The sequence below is a fragment of the Nasonia vitripennis genome, chromosome 3 (assembly GCF_009193385.2).
Source record: "Nasonia vitripennis strain AsymCx chromosome 3, Nvit_psr_1.1, whole genome shotgun sequence".
In the NCBI taxonomy this organism is placed as follows: Eukaryota; Metazoa; Arthropoda; class Insecta; order Hymenoptera; family Pteromalidae; genus Nasonia; species Nasonia vitripennis.
The window spans coordinates 21120259-21144432 of NC_045759.1; the positions used below are offsets into that span (position 1 = coordinate 21120259).

Below are 24174 nucleotides of genomic sequence, written 5' to 3' on the forward strand. Positions count from 1 at the left end.
GATTAATATAATGAACTTTTCCGCGACGTAATCTGTATAGGTGTTATTTTTAATGGCTGTATAGTAAAAGCTTCTCGAATATCATAGACATCCAAGATTTAAAAAAAGGATATATTCATTGATTGATTTTTAATTCAATTGCGAGAAAGAATGGCAATCTTCAGATTCAACGCATAACGTAGTGAACCAATTACTTAATCAAACAACGATAACGATAATCGGAATTACGTAAGGTAGCGAATCGTTAATAGAACTCGAAATTTCGAAATCAATCAAATATCATTGAACTATGTTCGGGATAAAAAGACATGTGCACAGATAAACGCTTTACAATATTGAACGAAAACATAAACAAAGGCTCACATATATACTTCGATTTATGATTACGCGTTTGACTCATTCTTAGTCACTTGCATTGCAGATAAACAAAAACAGGCACTCCTAAAAGATTATTGCTGACTGTGGCGAGCTTGATTTGTCAATATTTTGCATGGTTATGCGCGAAAATCCTCATGATGTAAGCGCATCGAGTATAGTGCAAGATACGCGCGCAATCATTGGTTTACAACACGATGCCTCTTCGCTCAAAACCTCGATTTAATTCAAGTTTAATTCAAGAACAATACCGACGACCTGCAGGATGGCAAGTGTCGTCATTCCACTTTCAGGCCTGTACACAAAAGCTGCAAAATGTGGTAAACGACGACCCCCGTCATCTACAAACACGCTTAATCTCTATTCGATTTATATTATCTTAAAACCAAAACTCGCCCGCGCCGAGCATCGCAGTGTTAAAACATCGCTGGCCTATATTCATGGAGTTACAATAGAACTGATAAGGATGGAACTGATTCTGGTATTTGAAGAAGACCTGCAGCTCCTCCGGGGCTAAAGAAAGCAGTCTCACGCGACTTTTCCAAAGCATAATACTCATGCCTACTTCGCGTCTATTCTATATAAGTATAACACCGGCGGTATTTAGTAGGTACACACGCGCAGAGAGAAGACAATTATCGGGAGCGGACATTATCTGAAGAGGGCGATTAGCCCGATGACTGATGCCTCCGCGCATTGTTTCCTCTCTCTTCTCTGTGTAAACGATAAAAATGCTTCGACGGACGCTGCTCTGTGCTTGTGGAGGGGAACAAAGAGACACACGCGAGCGGGGCAATGCAACTTCTCCCCTTCCTCTATACTCGGACAGCTGCTGCAACGTGCGCTGTGATATTGTATAGTATACGTACACACATATATAGGTGTTGGTTCTGTTTACGCGCCAGAGCGAGCATCTGATCAATGCCAGTGTTATACTTATAGATATATCGCGCGACGTCAGCGTCGCAGTGAATCTTGCCGCGTAAATTGCAGCAAAAGATCGTTATATTTTCCGAACGTTGTCTTTGTCTCAGAGATTAGCTGTAGATTATTATGTCGCGAGTTTGAACTTTTTTTTTCGGTTCTGAAAACGATGCTTTTCTGCCTCGGCATCGTGGACGAGACAGTTCTCGATGATTCACTTTCCAATACAAGCTCGCCGATGCGGGAGATCCTAACGACTCTTAAATTTCCACTCGCAGTACATAAACACGGGGAAAAGCCAAAGTCATTATATTGTAGCTTTTTTCCTTTCTTATTTTTCGCCTCGTCTTCTAGCGTCGTATGTCGAGCGAGGTATTGACGCGTTACGCTCTCATCATAGCCGAGCGCGAGAAGGGAAAAACATACGACAATAACATTGCACTGATGCGCACTTCTCGTATTAGAAAATTTTGATAAAGCCGTCAGATCGATCGATGGGTTTATGCTAAGCGAGGGTAGATCCTACGGTATAAACAAAGGGTCGGTCAGTTATATGCGTCAAGCAAAAGTTGAACGTTTCGATAAAATCGATGCGGCTCAAGAAGCCGATGATAAACGAAGATATTCGAACGATATATTGATGTTTCATTCTTCTGGATTTCCGTAGAAGCATTTGTTAACCCCCGACAGATCCCAGATAAATGATGCATCGTCGGCGCGTCATAATCTGTCGAATTTTATTTCGCCGCGCATTCTTCAGCCTATTTCTCGAGCCGTCACGAAGCTTATATAGAAAAGCCGCCTCATGCGCTTAATTCACTTTCTTACGCAACACATTTCGATGCTTTGTGGAAATGACCGATTGCGCGAATTCGTTATCCCAAACGCGCTTTTGTTTCTCCTAATCTACCGTAATCGATAAAATAACGTTTTACAACAAAAAAAAGGGCTTAACGCGAGACGGTTGACGAGTGAATCGCACTTTGGACGATTAAAGAATTTCGTCGCGCCGCGATAAATTTTGATTGAGATTATTAGTGCGTCGCCGGCGATGGAAAGGGAAATCATAATGCGTGTTACGTGTATGGTCGGAAGAAAGTGGAAAAACGCCCCAACGAGGAAATGTCAACGGACAAGACGAATCTTTGGCCGACCAGGTTATACACTGGTTATTACGTGTGTTGAGAGTAAAAGTGCAGAGCTATAACGCGCGAGCTCGAAACGCCTCGTTAAGGCGTGACGTAAGCTTTTTTTTAGCACCCTCGTGATCGCACACAAAGAAGCAATCAGAATGTGACTTGCAGTGACTTCATCTTCCACAATACGCGTTTTACATAAGCGAGGATGTATTTTTGCAGTTGAAGCAACAATTATTTCATGTAAGAATTATAATAAATAAACGCGAGCAATGCATAAAGTTCACTTATCGTCGTCAACTGTATACAACAGAAGACGAAGCACTGCGTAGAAGACAAACAGTCGCAGATTTTTTGTTGTCGTCAATCATACGACATTTATAATAAAACGACATTTCGCTCAAAATTACGGCTTCGTTCCAAATGAAAAAAAAAATCCCGATTCATCGCTAACAGTATTTTACTCGAAGCCGCGCGTGTGTCGTTTATTCGAAGAGAATTAGCGGAAGTTTTACCGAGTTATCGCCGAGAACGAACATAAAATCCTCGACACACGTGGTTAAAATGAGTCCGCGAACCAAAATTGCCACCAGCAAAAGTCAAATCTTAACCAATGTCATCTTCAATTACGCTCCGGCAGACGGATGTGAAAAAAAGCAACACTGATGATCGCGTTATCGCTCGCTGCAGCTGTTATGTAAAGCCGAAATTTCCGCTCGCGGGGGCTATCGCCATTATGATATATGACGTGTATTCCGCGTACGCGTAATGTTTATATGTGGGACTCGGGAAGGCTTTGGCGATGAACAAATTAATACATACATAGATATAGATTGAATGCTGATTTATTGTTGAAAAATCAAAAGTATATGGTTACAACTTTAAGGTCGATCTATTGTCTCTCCTTCGAACTAAGATTGCCAAGCCAGTGGACAGCCGTGATTAGTGCCATGAAGAACGCGGCAATGAGGAATAGAATATCGATCGCCGTGATGAATTTCCCAACATCTACTTCTCGTGCTCTCCTCGCCTGCTCGACGGCGAATTGATGATCTCGTTCGGTCCTGGCATCCTCGTACGCGGCCAGAGCGTCCTCGAGCTCGGGGAACGTTTTGCAGGCATGGAGCCCTAGCTTGTGGAAAGCGTCGTCGGGAATTCCGTGCACTACGTACTTAACGGTTATCCGCTCGGCGAGATCGGCCTGGATCGCCATACGGCGTATGCGATGCATGTACTGCACCAACGTCTCGCCCTTCTTCGGAAAGCTTTTTCGAATGTTTTCGTGGATCGCGAATCTATCCACCTCATGGTTGAACTGAATGTCCAGCGCTCTCTTCAGCTCTCTCCAAGACCGTACATTTTTGCTAGTCTGTAGCCAGTCGTTGGCGGCTCCCGTGAGCGCACGCTTGGCTATAAAAAAGGTCTGAAAATCGTCCCAGCCGCAGGCGTTCGCCAGCTCGTCAACGCTTCTTATCCAGAACTTTACGGACTGCAGCCTCGGGTTACCGGAGAACTTGGCGACCGAGTCGGTCTCGTCTCTGTAATACACTTTCGGCAATATAACCTCCACAGGCTTCTCCCAGACCGACTCGTTCTCGGTAGGTTCAGCAGGTTCGGTCGCTGCCGATTCTTGCTGGCGCGTGTAAAGATGGCTGCACGTCGGTACTTGATACATGATGCTTATGCTCTGCTTGGAAATTACCTCATCTGCTTTTCTTCGACGTTCTCGTTACGGCCTCGTTTTCCGTTTTCGCAGCGTCTTTTCCGAATTTCCTCGGCGTCGCAGCTTCTTTCTCCCTTGAGACCTGGTGCTGTTGCGCTCTTACAGGTGCAGACTTAAATTCACTTTTTTTCGATATCTTAACTTGCCCTGATTCACACGACGGCGTACCTCCTTGTTTTCTTCGAGCTTGACGTGTCTCGTTCTCTCAGTCTTTGGCAATACGCGCTTTAAAATCAAGAGAAAATTAACAGAAAACACTTGAGAAGCTTGGTGACTAGAAGAGGATTCTTACTCGTCGAAGGTCGTTCTAGAACTGATGCTCCGTCTTGGCCATCGCATCGGTCCTTTGCACGGATTAGGTCCTTCGAGGGGGGGCTGTAAGTGCAATTTGGCAGCGTCGCATCGGTACACAGGTAGCCGGCTGACCGGCATTTCTCGGTAGACGAGAGCTACCCGAGTAGAGGTAATTGCATGCACCCCCCCCCCCCGCACTTCGCGATATCGTCCCTTTAACGGCGACGCATCTGGTTGGTTATAACAGCGCGGTGGCGCTAAATTTGAAAAATGTACTTTCCGATACACGTGCCCGCATGATGATTCTTAGCTCTTGTGCGATTGTCAGCATCTCGCTTTGCTCAGGAGAGGAACAACACTTTCTTACACACATAAATAATAATGCTCTAAGATTGTACGTACGCCAAAAAAACTCGGTTCATTCACACGACAGCATAAGGCAGAAAAAAAAAATATATATATATACACAAGTGCACCATTCGCAGCAAAAGTGAGATAAGCCATGTGGTGCCATGGACCAGCAGATTCCGAATAAACAAAAAACAAAGTTCTCGGATGTTAGAGGGAAGAGAAAAATAAACAATGACGTTAGTGTCGTGCGACGATCGTTGCCGAGCATTTCCTCTCGCGGGGCGATGACGTTATAGCCGCTGCTCGCTTGAATATTCCTATATGGCCTGTGTCGCTGTGTGCGTGAAATTACGAGGCGACAGAGCAACATCGCGCGCAAGAGAGACACGAGTCGATCCGATGTGTTTGCTTTGGGCTTTAGATTTTAAGAGTTATAGGCGGAGACGAAAAATTTCCATTGATTTCGAGTTATTAGAGATTAAAGTACGAGCTTGTTGGGAATTCGAAGACTATGCACAACTTGAAGTTCATTCGACGCTTCTTCATTAATTTTTGACACGCGTAGTAAAACAAGTTTGAAAACGTTTCGTAATAACAATGTTTTTTGTTTTGATTCATCGGAGATTTCGATGCGTCGATGAGTACGCATAATTCCTCTGGCGAATTACAATTTGTAATTTGTTTATGACGCAGAGTAGTGGACGAGCGAGAGTGTAGAGGTCATTCGCACGCAGCTATACACATGGCATACTTTATAGAAATACCGTTAATGGTAAAGATTAGTTTTTAATTCCGAGGTATACACGTGAGCTCTCGAGCGCGAGATACAAGAATTCAAATTAACTTCGCATCAGCGTCGGAACTTTCTGACGATTGCGTATTCAGACTGGGCAACGCGTGTTTTTTGCCCTCATCTCGCCGGAGAAGTATAGAAAAAGAAGTGAAGTAAATAGCGCGTACATAGGAAACGCACACATGACTTAGTATAGAGTGTTGACTTTGAGCTATTACTGTCTTGACGTCTTCCGAGGTTATAAATATAGTGAGATAGAATACTGTAGGTATACAGTAAGGAATTTCCAATCATTTTTAACTTTTTACACCAATTATGCATAGGTGAGGCGACTTATAATTCACACCACTTTTATTTTATGGCTTTAAATTTGAATTTAAATAAGACACTTGGTTATCCGCACTGCTTCTTTATGCACAGAGGAAGAGGAAGGTCTATAATGCGGTTCATCAATATACAGTTTATACAAGTAGGACGTCTCGTTTGTTCACCGTGTGCCCGTGTTGAAAGCGCACTTAAAAGCGATGACAATTTGTTTCTTTTAGCGAACCTGTCTAGCAAAAGTTCCGCATCTTATATTGCAATTATATAAACTCGCGTAATAATGGATTATTTTATCGTGAATACTTAAAAGTTATTTTTGTATCGTTATACATTCTGTTGACTAATATGCTGCCTTATATCTTTTATTTTTATCAATTTCCGTGATTCCAAGTGCGAAAAGAATTGGATAACGCGCAAGTTCGTCTGGATGATCGACTATCTTTTATTATTTTTATCACCAGGATTGTAAGGTCACATTTACGAAAATTAGCCGTTTACAAAAAGCTAAGGAACTCAACGCGGTTAAACCTTTAAACCCATTCATTCCCAATGTCTATTTCGGGCAAGCTACACTGCTCGAAAAACTCTTTCTCTTTCTATTTCGATCTCGGCCTAGCATTTTTCTCTATTTCCACTTAGAATAGAAAACCCGATTTAAATTTGTTCGCAGTAGTCGCAGTCGTCGCTCCCTATATTATCATACCGACCTCACACACACACACACACACACACACACACATCGCATTAATCTATGCACACTGACGTAACGATTACTTATGCATTGCTTTCGACACACTATAACTTCACACAATACTTGTACAATATGTATAGGTATTATAGTCAATGTAATGCATCATGTTTCATCGTGGAACGAAACGAAAGATATCAGGAGCCAAGATAAAAAAAAAATAAATAAATAAAATCAAAAATACATACGTGAAAGCCTAGAATAAGAGAATCTGTGCATCGGACTAAAGCCGAGAATGCATTCGAGAGGCCCATTTTATTTCCAAGCAATTATGACTCAGCGTTGCTTTTCAGCCTTGCTTCCCTCCTCCCTTCGCGCTGCTGCAGAGACTTTTCTTCTTGCATTCAGGTTTTTCAGGAATATCCAAGGGGCTCTCCTTCTGCGAGGGGCAAACGCCGGTAAATTACCTCCTCGCCTAACCTAGAAAAGTAAAAATACAAAAATCATCAACTAAACCAGTTCGCGCTCGAGACTAAGTATTACGCACAAGCGATAGCGTGAAAATTCCTCAAAAATACCGAAAGCATCATCGCTCGCGCATCATGCCACCCATAGATTTATCTCTCTCTCTCTCTCTCTCTCTCCCCCCTCTTTGCGGAAAAGTTTCTAGAACGTTTCTCCGGTTGGTCTTTGTCTAGCCGGCGGCTAGTAGGTGTGCCGTGCCTCCAAATATTCGGCTCTAACGCGCTCGACGACGGATATAGAGCCGGCGCGCGCTCAATAGAGTGAGACGGAAAATGTACGAGCGAACGCGAAGCAACCTTACGGGATAAAGGTTGGGGGCTCGTCTCTACGGCGCACAAATAAACTGCCGCTTTTCTATCCCCACTTCTCTCGCAGCTGTTCTCTCTACTCCGTCTTTCCTCGCCGCTCGCGTGAATACGTATACATATACACGCATACTTATATTATGCTTGCCTCACTGTCTACACGTGTGTATACTCCGTTCTCGCTTGCGTCACCAGCCGCCGCGATCCCACTTTAAACTCGCTCCCTCGCACACAGACTCGCCAACGGACGAACGAAGAGATGTACGATTACCCACACATATACGGAGTGTATAGTGTACAGACACGAGAAGCCACTGCGTAGAGAGCCGCGGCCCGCGGCCTGAGGGGGGGGGGAGAGAGAGAGAGGAGAAGGCGCGTCCCTCACCACACTCGCTCGCTCGAGGTTTTATAGATGCCAACTAGCTTGCTGGCGTGCGCCCGCGGTTCAGTGTTGTCATAGTGTGCTCGCGAGACGGTCGCGCGCGTTGCTTGCTCTGTCGGTGTCTCAATTTTTTCTCTTTCTTTCGCTTCGATTTTACGACAGTCTCCGAAAGAAAAGCGCGCGCACTTTCGCAAGCAAACGGCGGAAGAAGAAAAAACAAAGCGACTGCCCACTGTGTGGCATGGATAGCTGTGGAGCAGCAGCCCATAGTTCGCTTTCGACGTAAACCCGACGGCCTGTGGCTGAACTTCAGGGTTATAAGTATTCGCACTTGCAGTGCAGCGACTACTTGTCAAATCGCGCGCGCGCGCACGCGCATTCTGTATATACCTTGTACGAGTAAAATTCAGTGTCGCTAACGAGTTCTCGCCGCCCCCGTGTGAATCACATAGGTAGATCTGAAGCGGGAGAAAAGTGAAATAAAAACTGTATCCAAACGGCAGCGAAACGGCGGGGGCGTACATAGTGCCGCCGTTGCGGCTTCTCAGCAACATCTTCGTCCGATACTCGCCGATCGAAAACGTAGCTGTTGCCGCAGCTGCTTTCCTCTCCTCGTCTTCGAAGAGCAGCAGTGACAGCGAAGAGACTATACTCCATCAGGCCGAACAGCATATGATGGGCCATAACATTCACGATGAAGTCCCCATGACAACGGTAGGTCTTACTCTTTGCTCTCTCGAATTCTCGGAATCCATAAAGCGTTTTCATCCTATATGCATATATATCGTACGCTATGATGATTCATGCTATTATGCGCGTGCGGGGTAGGCTCGCGATGCGCACATGCGTAATGTGTTGTTGATTTGATAATAAGCAGTTCTCTATACTGCGCTTTTAGGAGCAAAAGTGACACGCTTCTCTCTTCCTCTCTTTGTCTTTGTGGATATCCATATCTTGTATACTCGCTTGGAGGGAACGCGAGAAATCGTTGACAAACACGATCGATACAGATGCTTTGATGCTCCGGTTTCGGGCGTGTACGTTACATATATAAGGACCGCGGCACATAACCTTTCGTTCGGCGCGACGATTAAAAAGGAGCTTTTGATGATTTTCCGAATTTTTGGCCCGTGACAGTCGTCATTTCGAGTTGAGTGATTAGTATTTTATTAATTACGCTTGGTTTGGATTGTTCAAGACTGATTTTCATGATTATTCGAGCGGCTTTCGTGGGTGTTGTCATATACGCGCTTCACGGACTTTGGAACGTTCCAGATTGTTATTATGACGAATTTTTTGCAATACATGAATTGCAGTTTTTTTGTTGATTTTCAATATGATGAATCGTCGTTTAAAATTAAGAAAATTATTTTTCAATAATTTTTCAATGATTTAGTAACTTGTGCAGCAATAATTTCTAATTGATAAAATATAAACTTAAAAATAATTGAACTATTTGACATAACTATTAAATAAATATTTTTAATGCTATTAATTTTAAAAGTTTTCAGTTTAATTGTAAATAGTTTCTACAGGATGATTAATGCTAATTTGGTTGTTATTTGTAATCAATAAAGAAGATTAATTAAGACACAACAAATGACACTTTGGTATTTTCTTTCAGCCTGAACTGATAACAAAACACGGATACATTGGTGAGACTCATCACATTTGGACAGAAGATGGCTATAGACTGGAGTTACATCGCGTCTTAAGAAAAGCTGAGGGGAAAAATTCAAACAAAATTTCTACAGAAGGTAGTCGTGAAAAACTAACAGAATTACTCAAATCAGCAACAGACTCTAATGATTCACAAGCTTCGATATTATCAGAAGCACTAAATTTACAAGTTACCGAAGACTCTAATCCCAAAGTTAAACCACCTATATTAATTAATCATGGACTGCTATCAAGCTCAGCAGACTGGGTACTACTTGGACCGCAGAAAGCGCTTGGTAAATATTGACGTCTTATTTATTTTTATCTTGGGCATAAACTATTTCTTTGTCAATTCAATACAAAGCATGAGAATTTTATCTATTGCTCTACACATATTTGTAAGGAAATATTAATGGTTAATGTCAATTGAAATTTGCAAAACTTCGTTCAAAACATAAAAAATTGCTTAATAATATTTTTTTTAATTTTTTGCAGCTTATGTATTATGCGACTGCGGATTCGATGTGTGGTTAGCCAACGTTAGGGGAAACACGTATTCTCAATGTCACAAAAAGTACACAACTAAAGACAGAGAATTTTGGGACTTCAGGTACAAATATTAATTAATTAATCATAAATGTCCAGCTATTAATAAATAAAATTAACCAACGTTTTTTTTTTTTTCAGCTGGCACGAAATTGGTGTTTATGATATACCAGCTATGATAGATTATGTTTTGGAAAAAACTAATCAGCCAAGTTTGCATTATATTGGTTATAGTCAAGGGACTACTACTTTTTATGTGATGTGTAGCGAAAGACCAGAATATAATGATAAAGTTAAAGCAATGGTAACCATGGCTCCAATTGCTTTTCTTTCAAATCAGCGTAGTCCGCTTATAAAATTTATCGTTCGTTTCTACATTCTCATGGAAGTGAGTTGAATTCATTTTTTATTTTTTAAGATTGATTTGGAAAATTCATTCCATATTGACTAATGAAATTTTTGAATTTTAGTGGGGATCAGCGTATTGTAATATACACCAGTGGTTTCCTCGGAATAAGTTGCAAGCCAAAGCTCTAGGAACATTAATTCGAAATACCCCAGGCCAATTAACCAAGAGCTTTTATAGTTGTTGGTTTTATCTAGTTGCTGGTTTCGGCAGTAATCAGCTAGATAAATCTATGCTTCCACTGATATTTGGGCATTTTCCTGGAGGCTCATCTGCCAAACAAATCATTCACTACAGTCAAGTTATCCTCACTGGTGAGTCTTGTGCTTTCGATACTGTTGTTGAATTCTGGCGTGTTTAATGACAGGCAAATAAAAATATAAATATTAATTTTTGTGTTTCAGACTCATTCAGGAAATTTGACTATGGTACATCTAAAAATTTAAAGCTTTATGGTAGCACACAACCTCCAAAGTACTGTTTGGAGCGGGTAAAGGTTCCTGTTGCCGTGTTCTACAGTGAAAACGACTTTCTCACGCATCCTGAGGACGTTAAGAGGCTTGTCGAGAATCTCCCGAACGTCGCTTTGAAACACAAAATCGAATACTCTAAATTCAACCACATCGACTACCTCTGGGGCTGCGACGCTAAAACGCTTCTTTATGATCACGTAATCGATTTCATAAAGAAATATAACTAAGTGACAGCTCTTCCATGACGAACCTCACAAGTGTATAGTGACGCTTGCGTATAATCTATTTTATTCGAAGGATCATTGTCAATTAAACGAGTATTTAGCAGAGTCGATCGAAGACTCTGAAAGACTAGCGGAATGATAGTCATTCCGATCGTCATAGGATCGGTCTGATCTTTCGCGCCTAGATTTAACGCGGATCTGTTGAGATTTTAGTCATTACGTGCATTTACGAGAAAGTAAAAAGGCGATATATTTTAATTTCGCCGCGCACATTTCTTTTATTAATTTATTATATCATATTTAAAGAACGACAATAATTGTTCTGTTTTGTGTACCGATTAATAACGTTAATTGGATGAATTTTTACGTTTGACGAAACATAACGCAAAGTAAACCACAAATATCAAGAGCGAACTCGTAGATATTTTCATTTTCTGCTTGTCAATACATCATCGTCAGTATTATAAAAGAATTTTCTAATAGTTAACAATGGCAATCGAGAACGGATGCGAGATCGCAAAAAAGCACAACGAGATTGGTTTGAATCTCTCGTTACTCGAGTGGCAGGGAAAATCGAGGTCAATCGTTTCCCTGTGTGCGCGTGTGACTGTGTGCAATGTATAGGTTCGTTGGTTTGCTAGTGAAGGAGAAAGAGAAAGAAATGTATATGTGCGTTGCATCGAAGAAACTGCGAGATTGGCTCATGGGCCTTGGCAAACACGCGAGCGCGCGAAACGTGTTTGCAAAATTTCAAGTGTAAACAAAAAAGAGCGTGAAATTCATTTTTCGATCTACTTCTACAGAGAAGCATTGAGAATTTACACTTGAGCTGCGGCGACTTACGTTGGAATGTATTGAACGATGAAGATATAATAATAATTTTTCCTAAATCAATGTCATAAGCAAATAATTTAAACAACACGAAATATTAGTTTCCGAGATCATCAAACAATCATGATTACCATATTTGTGATAAGCACACAAGTGATTACATAGTACTGTTGTAAAAGAGAGATCATCTAATTTAATATAAACATTCTTGTAAATACTATATCGAGTATTTATTGGTGTATTGTTAAAGTCTAAAATATAATAAATCATTTTTACATAAATATTATAGAAGTAAAAAGTTTATTATTTTCTTCTCACGCGTAGGTATACTTCAATGTCGAGCTACTTTTAAACGCGTAGTATGAAATTGTAGCAAATTTCAGATGGCTCGCGCGTGAGCATCCAGAAAAGTGCACATCAGAAAAATCTTCGATTTCTTCTCGATTCAATCGGACGTTTCACTCTTGGCGCTTTCACTTCACGCGAATTTTTCACGTGAGAGTACGCTACCTTCCAGATACCTGCGGGGAAAACGTCGGCGCGGTCGCCTAAAAATCAACGGCACTTGTTACAAAATCTGATAATTAGCAAAATCGCGCGGGCTTTCTCTTTCTCGGCATTGGAATGCGCCTGATATTTTTATGATCATTATTAGCGGTTGCGTATTATTATTATTATTTTTTTATTTTTCACTTATTCTGTGCGTGTAATTATAATCAATATTTTTATCATAAATAGAATAGAAAACTACTTCCAAAAGACTTTTTTAAGCAGCGCAAAACTTATATGTACCGATTTGTAATAGGGAAATGTGTAGCAAGAATCTGTCATTTCATCTAAAGGCATTTTTTTATATGGATCCTTGTACAGGTATTCATGCGTGACAGGTGTAAAAGAATACGCCAAAGATTTCCTAAAAGTGCTTATTTTACTGAATAACCGCGCAAAGCCCAATAAATCTCAGTAAAAGCGTATTAAAAAACAGCCAAGCCACAATGAGAGCTGTCGAAAGAAATGAAGAAAGTTCACTCGAAGTATATAGTAGCTCCACCGGCGGCTGCTAGCGAGCAGCTGCTGCATCCAGCCAGCATCGAGAAGCAGCTGTGAAACGTCAAAATCATAAGGTGTTCCAGATGATACCTATGCCTTGTATAGTTTTTCGCCGTTAAGCGTTAAATTTGGTATCACGTTCAACCTCCTGAGAGCGCAATAGAAAAATTAAGGTTTTATCGTAATTAATAATTTGGGTGAAGAATGATATAAGTTAAAAAAAAAATTGAAATAAAATCTTTTAACAATTGGGCGAGTGTATATCCCACTATTCGAGGTCTACCAATTAATTATATTCGTTGATAGAATTAGACATAGCAGAGCCGGCGAACCGCGCGTACTATAAAAGTACACTGTTGCCGTGTGTACACCCACCCACACACACACACACACACACACACAATGACACAAGCACACCACGTCATAGATAACGTCCAGTAAGGCAGTAAGTATATAGCACTCGCGAGTCTGCGCGTGGAGGAGTTAGGTGTTCGCGTTTTTCGTGAAAAAGCCTAGCCGACGGCGCCACCTTCCGCAAACTACCCAGTCCCCCACACGTACACCTAGTGACTGCGCGCGAGAGAGAGAGAGAGAGAGAGAGAGAGAGAAAGACTACGTATATATTCGCGATACTCGATAGTATAGTCGCGCGACGATGAGGTGCTAGCTGCACACCCGTCGTCCAGTGATCCCTTCCTTTTTTTTATTACATCGCCTCTAGCAAAGTCGCTCTAACGAGTAATTCGACTCGCGATCGCAGCTCTATAACTGTTGCCGAGTATAAGACTAGTGTCGGTGTGTCGCTTTTTCACGCAGCAGTGCGTCACGGAGCAACGCCGGAGCAGGAGCCATGGAGGACGATCTGCCGACCGAGTACGATGTCATCGTCGTCGGGACAGGTATATGCATCTCTCTATACCTTGCCGAGGATTATAGCATTACGCTCTCTCGTATCGATTTCCCGTATATCCATACGCGAAATGTCTAAACCCATCAGACAGCCTGTCAACGCAACTTCGCGGATGGGGGGGGCCTTTAAAAATGTCGCGTTTCCGCCCGTGGAATGCAGCTCTCTCGCGAGAGCGGCCTTGATGTTGCTAAGAGAGAAAAATCACGACCCCGTTGCATCCTAGATTTTTCGAGCCGTCGAGACTTTCTCATCCGGCCGGACATATGTAATCCGTATACAGAGTCAAGAGGGAGTGAGAGAGAGAGAGAGAGAGAGAGAGAGGATTATTGGAACGGAGCGGCTCCGCACTTTTCTTTTGCGCCTATCGATTTTTTTAATCGCTCGGCCCGGACACGACTCTCCGCTTACGTCTGCGGGTTTTTCGCCGATGCATTTTATGCGGGTGTATGATGATTCCAGGCGTCGAGAGGTGGTGGCCCACGGTTGTTGTTATGACAAATCGTCGGCGCGCGCGCACCGCCCGCGAGTGGGTGGTTCGTGCTATTGCGGCTCCATTGTTCGCTTTGGAGCAGACTGGGTCTCTCTGCTCACTCCTCGGGAATGTTGATGAGGGATTTTTTTACTTTTCAGCTGATTTGCGTTCCCCTCTCTTGCGAAAAATGGGTGTGGGATGGTTCGAAAGTAGAAAAATTTAGACGGTGACCATTGCATATGGTACAATTTTTTTTCTGATTCGGACTAGATTTGACCTACAAACTGGACTATGAGAAAAATGAGCAATGTAGATTAGATGAATTTTCTGTATTCTGTTACTTTGGCAGTAGCTCATTTGTTACTTTTGGTTTTAGGAATGACCGAGTCTATTGTTGCTGCGGCAGCAAGTAGAATCGGCAAGAGAGTTCTACACTTGGACAGGTAAATGTCATTCGACGAATAAGCTGATTGGTTGCATGAAAATAAAATAGAAGAGGCTAATCAAATGACTATTTTGCAGCAATGAGTACTATGGAGGACTCTGGGCAACCTTCAATTTCGATGGGTTGCAAAAATGGATGGAAGACCTTAAGACGAGTAAGAACGACACTAGAGACTTCAAGCCAGACTTGGAGGATGGTGAAAAGTTCTTGAAGGCGAGCAATCAGTATTCGACCGTTGAGAATATTGTTGAAGAGTGGTTCGTTTCCCAGTAAGACATTAATTTTTTTTTTTTATTTTTAATCCAATGAATTATAGGTTACTTACTGCTCTTTGTTTCCAGTGACGCAGACTTGCCTGCAGTTTCTACAAAAGATACCCAAACTGAAGGCACAAGCGATACCAGTGCTGAAGGGACTGAAAAAACCGATGAGGATAAAACTGACAAAAAGGAAACGAAACACTGGAGTATAGATCGTATCAAGAAGGAATACAGAAGATTCAACATTGATTTGGCACCAAAAGTAATAATTTCACTTGATTAATCTCATCTTCGCTAATTCTTGGCAAACTAATTACAAGTTTTATATTATCACAGCTGCTTTATGCTCGAGGTGAACTAGTGGAGCTCTTGATTTCGAGCAACATTGCTCGTTATGCAGAGTTCCGAGCAGTATCTAGAGTTGCAACATGCATGGATGGCAAACTTGTTCAAGTTCCTTGCTCTAGAGCTGACGTTTTCGCCAACAAAACTGTGGGTGTTATTGAGAAGAGAATGCTCATGCAGTTACTCACATCTTGTTTAGAACAAGGAGCTGACAGTCCAGAGTTTGATGGTAAGTACAACGAATTTGTTAAAGTTAATTTTTAAAGAATCATATTTTGCATCAAAATTCATTCTGCATTGGTACATTTCTATATAAGGAGTAGGAAGAGTATGTGCTTTGCTTACCTTATTAAAATTATATTAGTCACATAAGTACTGTTATGATGACAGCATAGGTGGACTTAAATTAATAAACACATATTTTCACAGGATACCGTGATAAGACCTTTGTGGAATATTTGAACACCAAAAATTTAACACCAATTGTTAAACACTATGTGATGCAAGCTATAGCCATGGCTACCGATAAAACGTCTTGTAGAGACGGCGTTAATCGTACAAAGCATTTCCTTAACAGTCTTGGCCGTTACGGAAACACACCTTTCTTGTGGCCTATGTATGGTAGCGGAGAATTACCGCAATGTTTCTGCAGGTGAATTAAAATTTGTTGATGTATACTTATAGATTTATTGCTCTATTTATAACGAAAAAGGTTTTAATAAATCTTCATATGGTTTGCACAGATTATGCGCTGTTTTTGGTGGAGTATATTGCTTGAAACGTCATCTGGATGGCGTCGTGGTTAATGGTGAAAAATGTAAAGCTATTTTGACTGGAAAACAAAGGCTATCTCTTGAACATCTTGTTGTTGGGCAAGGTCACCTGCCTCCAGAAATCGTTGCTTCGACTGGTGAAAACCAAATATCTCGTGGTATTTTTATTACTGATAGGTAAGATATCAATAGCCATTCCAATTTTTAAAAAATAATATAACGTAAACTCAATGAATTTGCATTTTCAGATCAATCATGCAGGGAGAAAAAGAAAATTTGACACTTTTATACTATCCACCAGAAGAAGCGGGTCAAGAAGCTGTAACGATTATTGAACTAGGACCGCTTACGAACGCTTGTCCACAAGGACTTTGTAAGTTTTTATTGATTTTATTTATAATGTTTACTCTGAACTGTAATGGTTTTTTATTTTGTTTTACTAGTTATGGTTCACATGACATGTAAACGTACGAAAACAGCTCAAGAAGATCTGGCCTATGTTGTCAAGAGATTCTTACGCGCTAAGACTCTGGAAAGTAACGTTTCCCGTACTCCGACGGATTCCCATACACAGACTGTTGCTCCCGATCAGCAGCAAGCTCAAGTATAATAACGATTTATTTTACTTTGTTACATTTTTTATAAAACTAGAGATTATAGACATTATTTATTTTTAGGAGGGTAGTCGAGGAGATAAAGATGTAACTGCCGAAAACCCGATGCCTCAAGTATTATGGTCCTTGTACCTTAATTTACCAGCCAGTGATATTAAACTTAATGAATCTGCTCCAAGCAATATTCATCTTTGTTCTGGTCCTGATCTAGATTTAGATTTTGATTTTGCTGTCAACCAGGTAAATTACTTGTTGATTACTCACCAATTAATCAACGATAATTTTCAAAAAGGATTAATTTTATTGTGATTCGATGGTTTTCAGGCAAAAGAAATTTTCAAAGCTATGTACCCGAGCGAGGACTTTTTGCCACGAGCTCCCGATCCAGAGGAAATCGTCTTGGAAGGAGAAGAAGCACCAGGACCGAAATTCGAAGGAGACAATACATCGGGTGAAAACGAAAAACAAGACGACGAAAAAGCAGAAAAGGAAGGATAAAATACGCATGAATTGTGTACTTGCTTAATCTCAATGATCGCGATGTCTTAAAGAATTTTAGCTTTGAGAATCATTGAAATAAGTCAATCAATTCCATTTTATTGTGATTTTCTTTTGACTACTTTTAATTTTTGCGCAAACTTTGGATGATTATGAGATTAAGGAATAGCACTGTAAGAAATGTTTATTGCTATATATGATCTAAGAAAGGCCTGCATTTCAGTATCTTCTAACATAGATATTATCAATCACTTAATATTACGCGCATTACAAATGTGAGCCTCGAACGCAGAAACGCAGCGAATTGGAATCATTCTACAGTTCATATCTTTGAATATGTTTTTTTCTTACTTGCACTTACAAAAATGGATTCTACACGAATTTGTAGTGCTATCATTGTAATCATGTGCTTTTTCACATTATTTCGCCGAAGAAAATATTTTCAATTGTAAGCTATTTGTCGTAAATCTAAACTAATAATCTCATCTTGTATTCTTCGTCTTATACAAATAGCTTGCTACTATCCTACTACTAAGAACGACAAATGTATATCTTTATCATTACAAAGAGTGATCAGCGACTGTGCTATAAGCATCCTTACAATAAGTCTTTTGGCTGACGACTGTTCGTACATTTTTGTCAACAATTATTAAAAGAATGCTCGCTTTTTGGGTATATGTATAATTTATACATTAACAATCCCATTGATTTTATTTGTACCCTGTGCACTTTGTCAAGTCTGCACAATATTGTAACAATCAAAAGCAGTTTGCTTTTCCCTGATTGGAAAATCTTGTTCGAGATTTCATGAAATAACTATACTGAAAAAGAACAAAGGCTGATAAACTATAACTTGTAAATCCTTAAAAAGTTTGCATTTTCACAAAACATTTAATAATAAAAATTCTATCGAATTGTCTATATTTTCTGATCAGGGCAACGACAACGCTTATGACGTTGTGATTGCTGCAAAAACTTTTTAAGGCTGTGAGAAAGTAGACTTTCTTAAATTCATCACTCTTATGTAATAAGATCGATGAACCGAAACGCCACGTTAAACTAATTTTCAGCAAGACACTGATCACTCAACTCTCTACTTTTGATTTAAGAAAATTCCAAAGATATTCAGAGTACACGAATCGTCGTGAGAAATAAAATGCTTCTGTAATTCACGATGAATAATAGCAAAATTCATTTAGTGACTTCAATAAAGCATTTTCCTATTTCGTTGGTCTGAGACGTACTTTAATTTGCTGTGATTTTTTTTTTTAATACAAAATACAAATATGCAATTTGCTTAAATGATTTAATGTTTTTTTTTAATTTCTTCAGCGAATGACATTTTATTCAGTTTTCTATTCACAAATTTATCACCCATTAGAAGAAAATATATTTTATAGACGTTATGTGGTATATTTCTGTAAATGTATCAATTTTAACTTATTTATGATTATTATACGTCTGAAGTATTGCATTTTTTTAAATAATAAAGAAACGTGAAGATGACTTAATCATTGTTTTACTTAATACAATTGATCTATTAATAATTAAATATTCTTTGGAATTATAAGTTGTTGGCGTCTTCCGATTTTCCCGGGAAATCCGATGTCTTCTGCTATAACGAGGCCATTATTAGACAAAGATGGGTATACCTCGAAGAAAATTTTTTGAAAAGTAACGGATTTCCGCAGCCGGACTACAGGTCCTGTCATTGGCCGGTTTGGGTTTCGCCGGTTTTGATGACAGATGCCAAGAACGTATTAATTCTAATCATTTAGAACGAATAATAAAGACATGTTGTATGAACTTTTCATGTTGCATACTAAAAGTCGCATAACTTTATTTTTATCATAAAATTTGTCTGCGCAAAGATAAAAAGAAATTCGTTTGGATATACAAATGAGTATGCGTATAGTAGAGACTATTGGCAATTGTAAAAAAAAAATCAAAGAAATAATATTTCTTTTTCTGTTTCATAAACAAGTCCTAAACAAAACGTTAAATTACCTAACAAGCCAACAGCTTTACATTTAAATCCCCGAAAACGCGTCAAAACCTCAACGATCGCGCGCTGACGCAGTCATCGACCAGTCACCTCCCGCAAAATATCCGAAGCTCGCGTTCTATCTCTCTCTAACCTCTCCCTCAAACATAGCATAGTCTCTCTCCGTCTGTAAACGAAGCCACGACTGTCATTGGCTCAAATAAGCGCGAGAGCAGCGCCACGTCCGGCCATTGGCTCGATTCAAGTGTAACGTACCGCCAGCTGTTGTACCCAATTTCCATCGTGTTCGAGCGAGACAGAACTATATAGGTACGCACGATTCTAAAGCAATAAGCATCGGGTAAACGCGTGCAGCAGTAAACGGCCGCCGCAGTGCAAGGGTAGGTAGGTAGCAGAGAAGAGCCTCAGGTCGGAGAGTAGCCCGTCGCCGCCGCCGTCCCCCAGGATGTCCCAGCATAAGCAGCAGTGCCAGCAGCTCTGATACGCGCGGAGAGGACTCTCCTTTGGACTGTTTATCCTCTTTTCGTGTATTGTATGAGACGGAGCGTCTCTTCCTAGACGAAGCGACAGTTGGTCTTGTTGCCGAGGACGAGAGAGAGAGAGAGAAAGAGAGAGAGGCGTGTTGCACCAACGCAGCTCGAGGTGAAAGGAAGGATCCACTCGGAATAAGGTCAGGATGGCAACGATACGCGTGCACGAGGATCAGGAGAATCGTCGGCTTCCCGGCAAGGAGAACGTCGGACTGGCGCAGCAACAGAACAAGCGGGCCGTCCTCGGGGTGCTTTCCAACAACTTTGTCAGGAGCGCCAAGCCTGTAAGTTGTCGTTTTATTTGCAATGTTTACTTTTTTTCTATACTTGATCTTGCTTATTATTTTACTCGTCCCGTCGTTGGGATGCACGGCCTTGTAAGTTCTCACAGCCTTTTTTCAAAATACGACGGTTGGGCTGTGTGTATAGGGGGCCATTCGCGCGAGAGAGAGAGAGAGTGAGACGGAGCGAGATTTCGAGGGAAAGACGGTTGGCTGACTTTTCGAATTTGAATTGACGCCTTCGGCGTGGGTTTGTGTTTTGTCCGTTGAGATTCCATGGGTTGATTAGGTAATAGATTTTTTAGGCGGAGGTGGCTTTCCGACGATGTTTTTCGGTGGTTCGCCGAAATACGCGGGAGTATATCGCGCACGAGGGTGGCGCTTTTAAATGTTGCTTTGGTGGTAGACATCTTGAATTATCTGGGCGTTCGGTGTTTATGTACGACGGGGGCTCTCGTTTCCGTTGGTAAACATACTAAACGTTTATATACGCATATGCGAAGTCGTGATTTTATGAACTGCGTTTTTTTTTAGCGCCGCTTATCAGTTTCCTACATCATGAATCTATAATTTAACCTTTGATTAAACGCGTGATGAGAAATTTCATTTAAAATTTGAAAATTATTCGTTTAATTATCAGTTGAATATTGTAAACCAAATCTCATAAATAATTGTTTTCCAGGATGCTTGCAAAGAAAATGAAAAATTTGGCAAAGCAAAACAGAACAACTATGTTGCTCCTTACATTGAGCCATTCACCATCTATGAAGAGAAGAAAGAGGAGCCAACGTTCCAAATCTATGAAGACAAACTGCAGACTGAATCTTCTATTGTTTTGAGAGATGCACACGAAACTAAAAAAATTGAAGTTAAACAATCAATAGAAGTGAAGGTCACAGTGGAAAGGGAGAAGCCTGTCTTGGAAGTCAACCCAACCATACAAAGCACTGTTCAACCATATAGACCTGTTCTTCAAGAAATTGAAGAGTACAAACACGACAATGTCCTTTCACCTGAGGAGGGTCCTATGTCTTTAGACAAATCGCTTCTTTTAACAGGATCCAACCAGAAAGATTCTCGTTCTAGAAGAGAAACTTGTAAAACTAGCAGATCTAACTTTTATGACATTGACGAGTATCGGGCTGACATTTATCACTACTTCAAAAGTGTCGAAGTATGTAAAGCTCACTTAATAATATTGCTTGCACAAAGATCAATAATGACTTATTAACGAATTTCTTCAATTCATAGGTAATGCACAGACCAAAACCAGGATACATGAAAAAGCAACCAGATATTACGTATTCAATGCGAACAATTCTGGTTGATTGGCTAGTCGAAGTATCTGAGGAATATCGTCTACAAACGGAAACGTTGTACTTGGCTGTATCTTACATAGACCGATTTTTGTCTTACATGAGTGTAGTTAGAGCCAAGCTGCAGCTTGTTGGTACTGCTGCTATGTTCATTGCTGCGTAAGTTCCATTTTATAATAATAAATTATCTAGAAGTCGTGTAATCTAACAATGTGAAATTTCGTTTTAATAGAAAATACGAGGAAATTTACCCACCAGAAGTCGGCGAATTTGTGTACATCACGGATGATACTTACACAAAGAAACAAGTCCTGAGGATGGAGCACTTAATTTTAAGAGTACTATCATTCGATCTTACTGTTCCTACTCCACTAGCTTTCTTGATGGAGTACTGCATCAGCAATAATCTTTCGGAAAAAATTCAGTATTTAGCGATGGTTTGTATTCGTTGTATATAAGTGATTTAAAATAACTTGATTTTGTTTTGTATACAATTAAATTATTTGTATTTTTCAGTATTTGTGTGAGTTGTCACTATTGGAAGCTGATCCTTACTTGCAATACTTACCAAGTCATTTAGCGGCATCAGCGATTGCGTTAGCTCGGCATACCTTACGAGAAGAGGTTTGGCCACACGAACTCGAGCTGTCTTCAGGGTACAGTTTGCAAGATCTTAAAGAGTGCATCAACCACCTTCAAAGGACATTCAAAAATGCACCAAATCTACCTCAACAGGCAATACAAGAGAAGTACAAATCTAACAAGTATGTACATTTTTATTTCATATCAAAATACTTTATCACGCGAACTTAAGTAATCTGGATATCAATTTCATTTAACAATCATAAAGTTTATACTTAATAATTTGTTTCATATTTATTGTTGTAGGTATGGACATGTTGCATTACTCTTACCAAGGAGCAGTGAGCCATTTGAGTGCGAAGACTCAGAGAGCGCCTAGGATAAATATATGTAGTCCGAATTTGAATTGAATAAACACCACTCGTCCGTAATGAAACCGAACGTAACGAACCTCCAGTCAAGGAAGCCTTTGTTGGTCGAAGATATACTAGGAGGGGATCTAGGCAAGACTGAAGGACTGTTTCTTTTTTAACAAAAGAAAAGTGCATAATGTTTTAGCACATTGTTAGTCATCCAGGTCGATCGTTTATGCGCGACTTCTTTCATAATGCAACATCGATCTGTATTTTGGGGATGATCTCCATTTATCGCAAATGCGTGTGTAGGTGTCGATGCAAATTTGAATAGTCGTTTGTGGAGCTCCATCATTACATTAACGAATGAAGCTCATGAGAGAAACATTATTTTAAATTTGTTGAAACTTTCATAGTTATAAATTTTTTTAAAAAAACTTTTTAGTCGATGCTCATATACCATATACTCAGTCACTCAAAAATTTTTGTCGTTGGTGATTTTAATCTTTAGACTTGACGATTATAACTGTGAACAAAATGTATTTTTTGTATTTCTATTTGACAGTATAGGAAACTTTTAGAATATATTTAGGAAACTTTTGTGATAAGGATGTTCTGTGGAACTTCGAAAAATTTACTGAAATTGCTTTTGCGCCATGTTAATAAATGTTGAGTAACGAAATTTGTAACTATCTACACAACTGGCATGATTTTATTAAATTTTGCGAAACGTTTTTAAATTCTTTTATATACAATGAAATTTCCTCGTGACATAAATATTCAAGAAGTTTTCAGTATGCTAAATGTGACTGAAATAAATCTTAAATTAGTTTTAAGTCTTAAAAATTGTTAATCAATTTGATGCGTATCATCTGCATAATTTGATAAAAATTATATAATAAGTAATTTTGTATCCAAGTTTCTTTGAAAAATTAAAAAAAAAAAGAATTTACAATCAAGGCATGCAAGTACAACTCATAGATTTTTAAAAGCTATATAATCAGTTTGCATGTTTACAGTTTTTTGTTGCAGTCTCAATAAAATTATTCGCGTTGATCAATAAATTTCTAGCCGAAAAGATCTTTCTAAATTTTTTAAATTAAAATATTGATAATATTGTAAAATAATATATTTGCATTATTGAATTAGCTATCTTCGATGAATACATTTACTATAGAAACACAATTTGTTTCTCAATTTTATATTCATTAAAGACTTTAATTGTTCCAGTCACTGCATGGTTAACGATAACAAATATGACAAATCTTTTTTAGTTTTTCTTATACATCTGTAATTTTGAATCATGTTTATTTTGTTAATTCTTAACTTTTTACCAATTTTTGTCATTATCAAACGATTTTTAAGGCTTCATAAAATAAAAAAAGTGCGTGAGTGAGAATTACAACCTTTAAGGATTTAATGTCTAAATGAATGATGAGTAAAACGTACTTGAAGATTGAACGAATGTTTGATTACATAGTAAGTTGAATTGAAGAAAATATACAAAAAAAAAGTACGCGCGACAGACGTCCCACTATGTACTTATGAAAAATTGATTGAGATTTGCAATCTCTGATTTTTTGGGGAAATCGCGATTTAGAATAAAAACCTTTTATAAGTGTTTGACGTTTGTTCGAAATTGTAAAAATTACTGTATCCGCACCAAAGTCTGTCTAGGTGAAATATAATTAATTATTTCATTGCAAAATATGTTATTTCTTGCAGAATGTCTCTGTTTTTACTGACTTACGCCCTTTTCTTACAGCTCTATTAAAATTAAG

General features: G+C 39.6%; 5 protein-coding genes and 1 long non-coding RNA gene across 8 annotated transcripts in view; 3 read left to right on the forward strand and 3 right to left on the reverse strand.

Moving 5' to 3' along the window:
* The window catches only part of LOC100116271 (cys-loop ligand-gated ion channel subunit 8916), a 45768-nt gene extending 38040 nt beyond the window's left edge, over positions 1-7728 (reverse strand). Inside the window, exons 1-2 of one of the 2 annotated variants that reach the window (XM_031927807.2) lie at positions 7187-7728; positions 6857-7088 (exon numbers count right to left, since the gene is read on the reverse strand). The gene's annotated coding sequence lies outside the window, so the exon portion shown is untranslated. Of the gene's footprint in view, positions 1-6856; positions 7089-7155 lie in introns of both variants that reach the window. The other variant, XM_031927806.2, reaches the window with a different exon arrangement.
* Positions 3265-6813, reverse strand: LOC103315581. Its single transcript, XM_008205179.4, has 2 exons — positions 4451-6813; positions 3265-4383 (listed from the first exon to the last, which is right to left on the reverse strand). The coding sequence occupies exon 2, from the start codon at positions 4108-4110 to the stop codon at positions 3328-3330; it is 783 nt and encodes a 260-aa protein (XP_008203401.1). The 5' UTR covers positions 4111-4383; positions 4451-6813; the 3' UTR covers positions 3265-3327.
* A 134-nt stretch (positions 7729-7862) lies between the features above and the next one.
* On the forward strand, positions 7863-12242 carry LOC100116421 (lipase 3). Its single transcript, XM_031927811.2, has 6 exons — positions 7863-8534; positions 9445-9775; positions 9975-10089; positions 10167-10413; positions 10496-10745; positions 10836-12242. The coding sequence occupies exons 1-6, from the start codon at positions 8493-8495 to the stop codon at positions 11129-11131; spliced, it is 1281 nt and encodes a 426-aa protein (XP_031783671.1). The 5' UTR covers positions 7863-8492; the 3' UTR covers positions 11132-12242.
* On the reverse strand, positions 8479-8754 carry LOC116416969. The gene is made up of 2 exons (XR_004227289.2): positions 8664-8754; positions 8479-8589 (listed from the first exon to the last, which is right to left on the reverse strand). It is a non-coding gene; the product is annotated as an uncharacterized LOC116416969 (long non-coding RNA).
* Positions 12243-13469: 1227 nt separating the features above from the next.
* LOC100116455 (rab proteins geranylgeranyltransferase component A 1) lies at positions 13470-18631 on the forward strand. 2 transcript variants are annotated; one of them, XM_001600897.6, is made up of 11 exons: positions 13470-13908; positions 14768-14834; positions 14914-15105; positions 15178-15358; positions 15433-15670; positions 15871-16093; positions 16185-16391; positions 16463-16587; positions 16658-16818; positions 16892-17068; positions 17153-18631. In XM_001600897.6, the coding sequence occupies exons 1-11, from the start codon at positions 13860-13862 to the stop codon at positions 17324-17326; spliced, it is 1794 nt and encodes a 597-aa protein (XP_001600947.2). In that variant the 5' UTR covers positions 13470-13859; the 3' UTR covers positions 17327-18631. The 2 variants fall into 2 exon arrangements, with proteins under 2 accessions (XP_001600947.2, XP_008203402.1); XM_008205180.4 differs by having other exon boundaries at positions 13564-13908; positions 14914-15093.
* A 991-nt stretch (positions 18632-19622) lies between these two features.
* LOC100116491 (cyclin-A1) lies at positions 19623-23296 on the forward strand. The gene is made up of 6 exons (XM_001600920.6): positions 19623-20145; positions 20825-21316; positions 21394-21617; positions 21691-21895; positions 21975-22222; positions 22347-23296. Exons 1-6 carry the CDS (start codon positions 20008-20010, stop codon positions 22417-22419), a joined length of 1380 nt encoding a protein of 459 aa, XP_001600970.1. The 5' UTR covers positions 19623-20007; the 3' UTR covers positions 22420-23296.
* Positions 23297-24174: the final 878 nt, after the last annotated feature.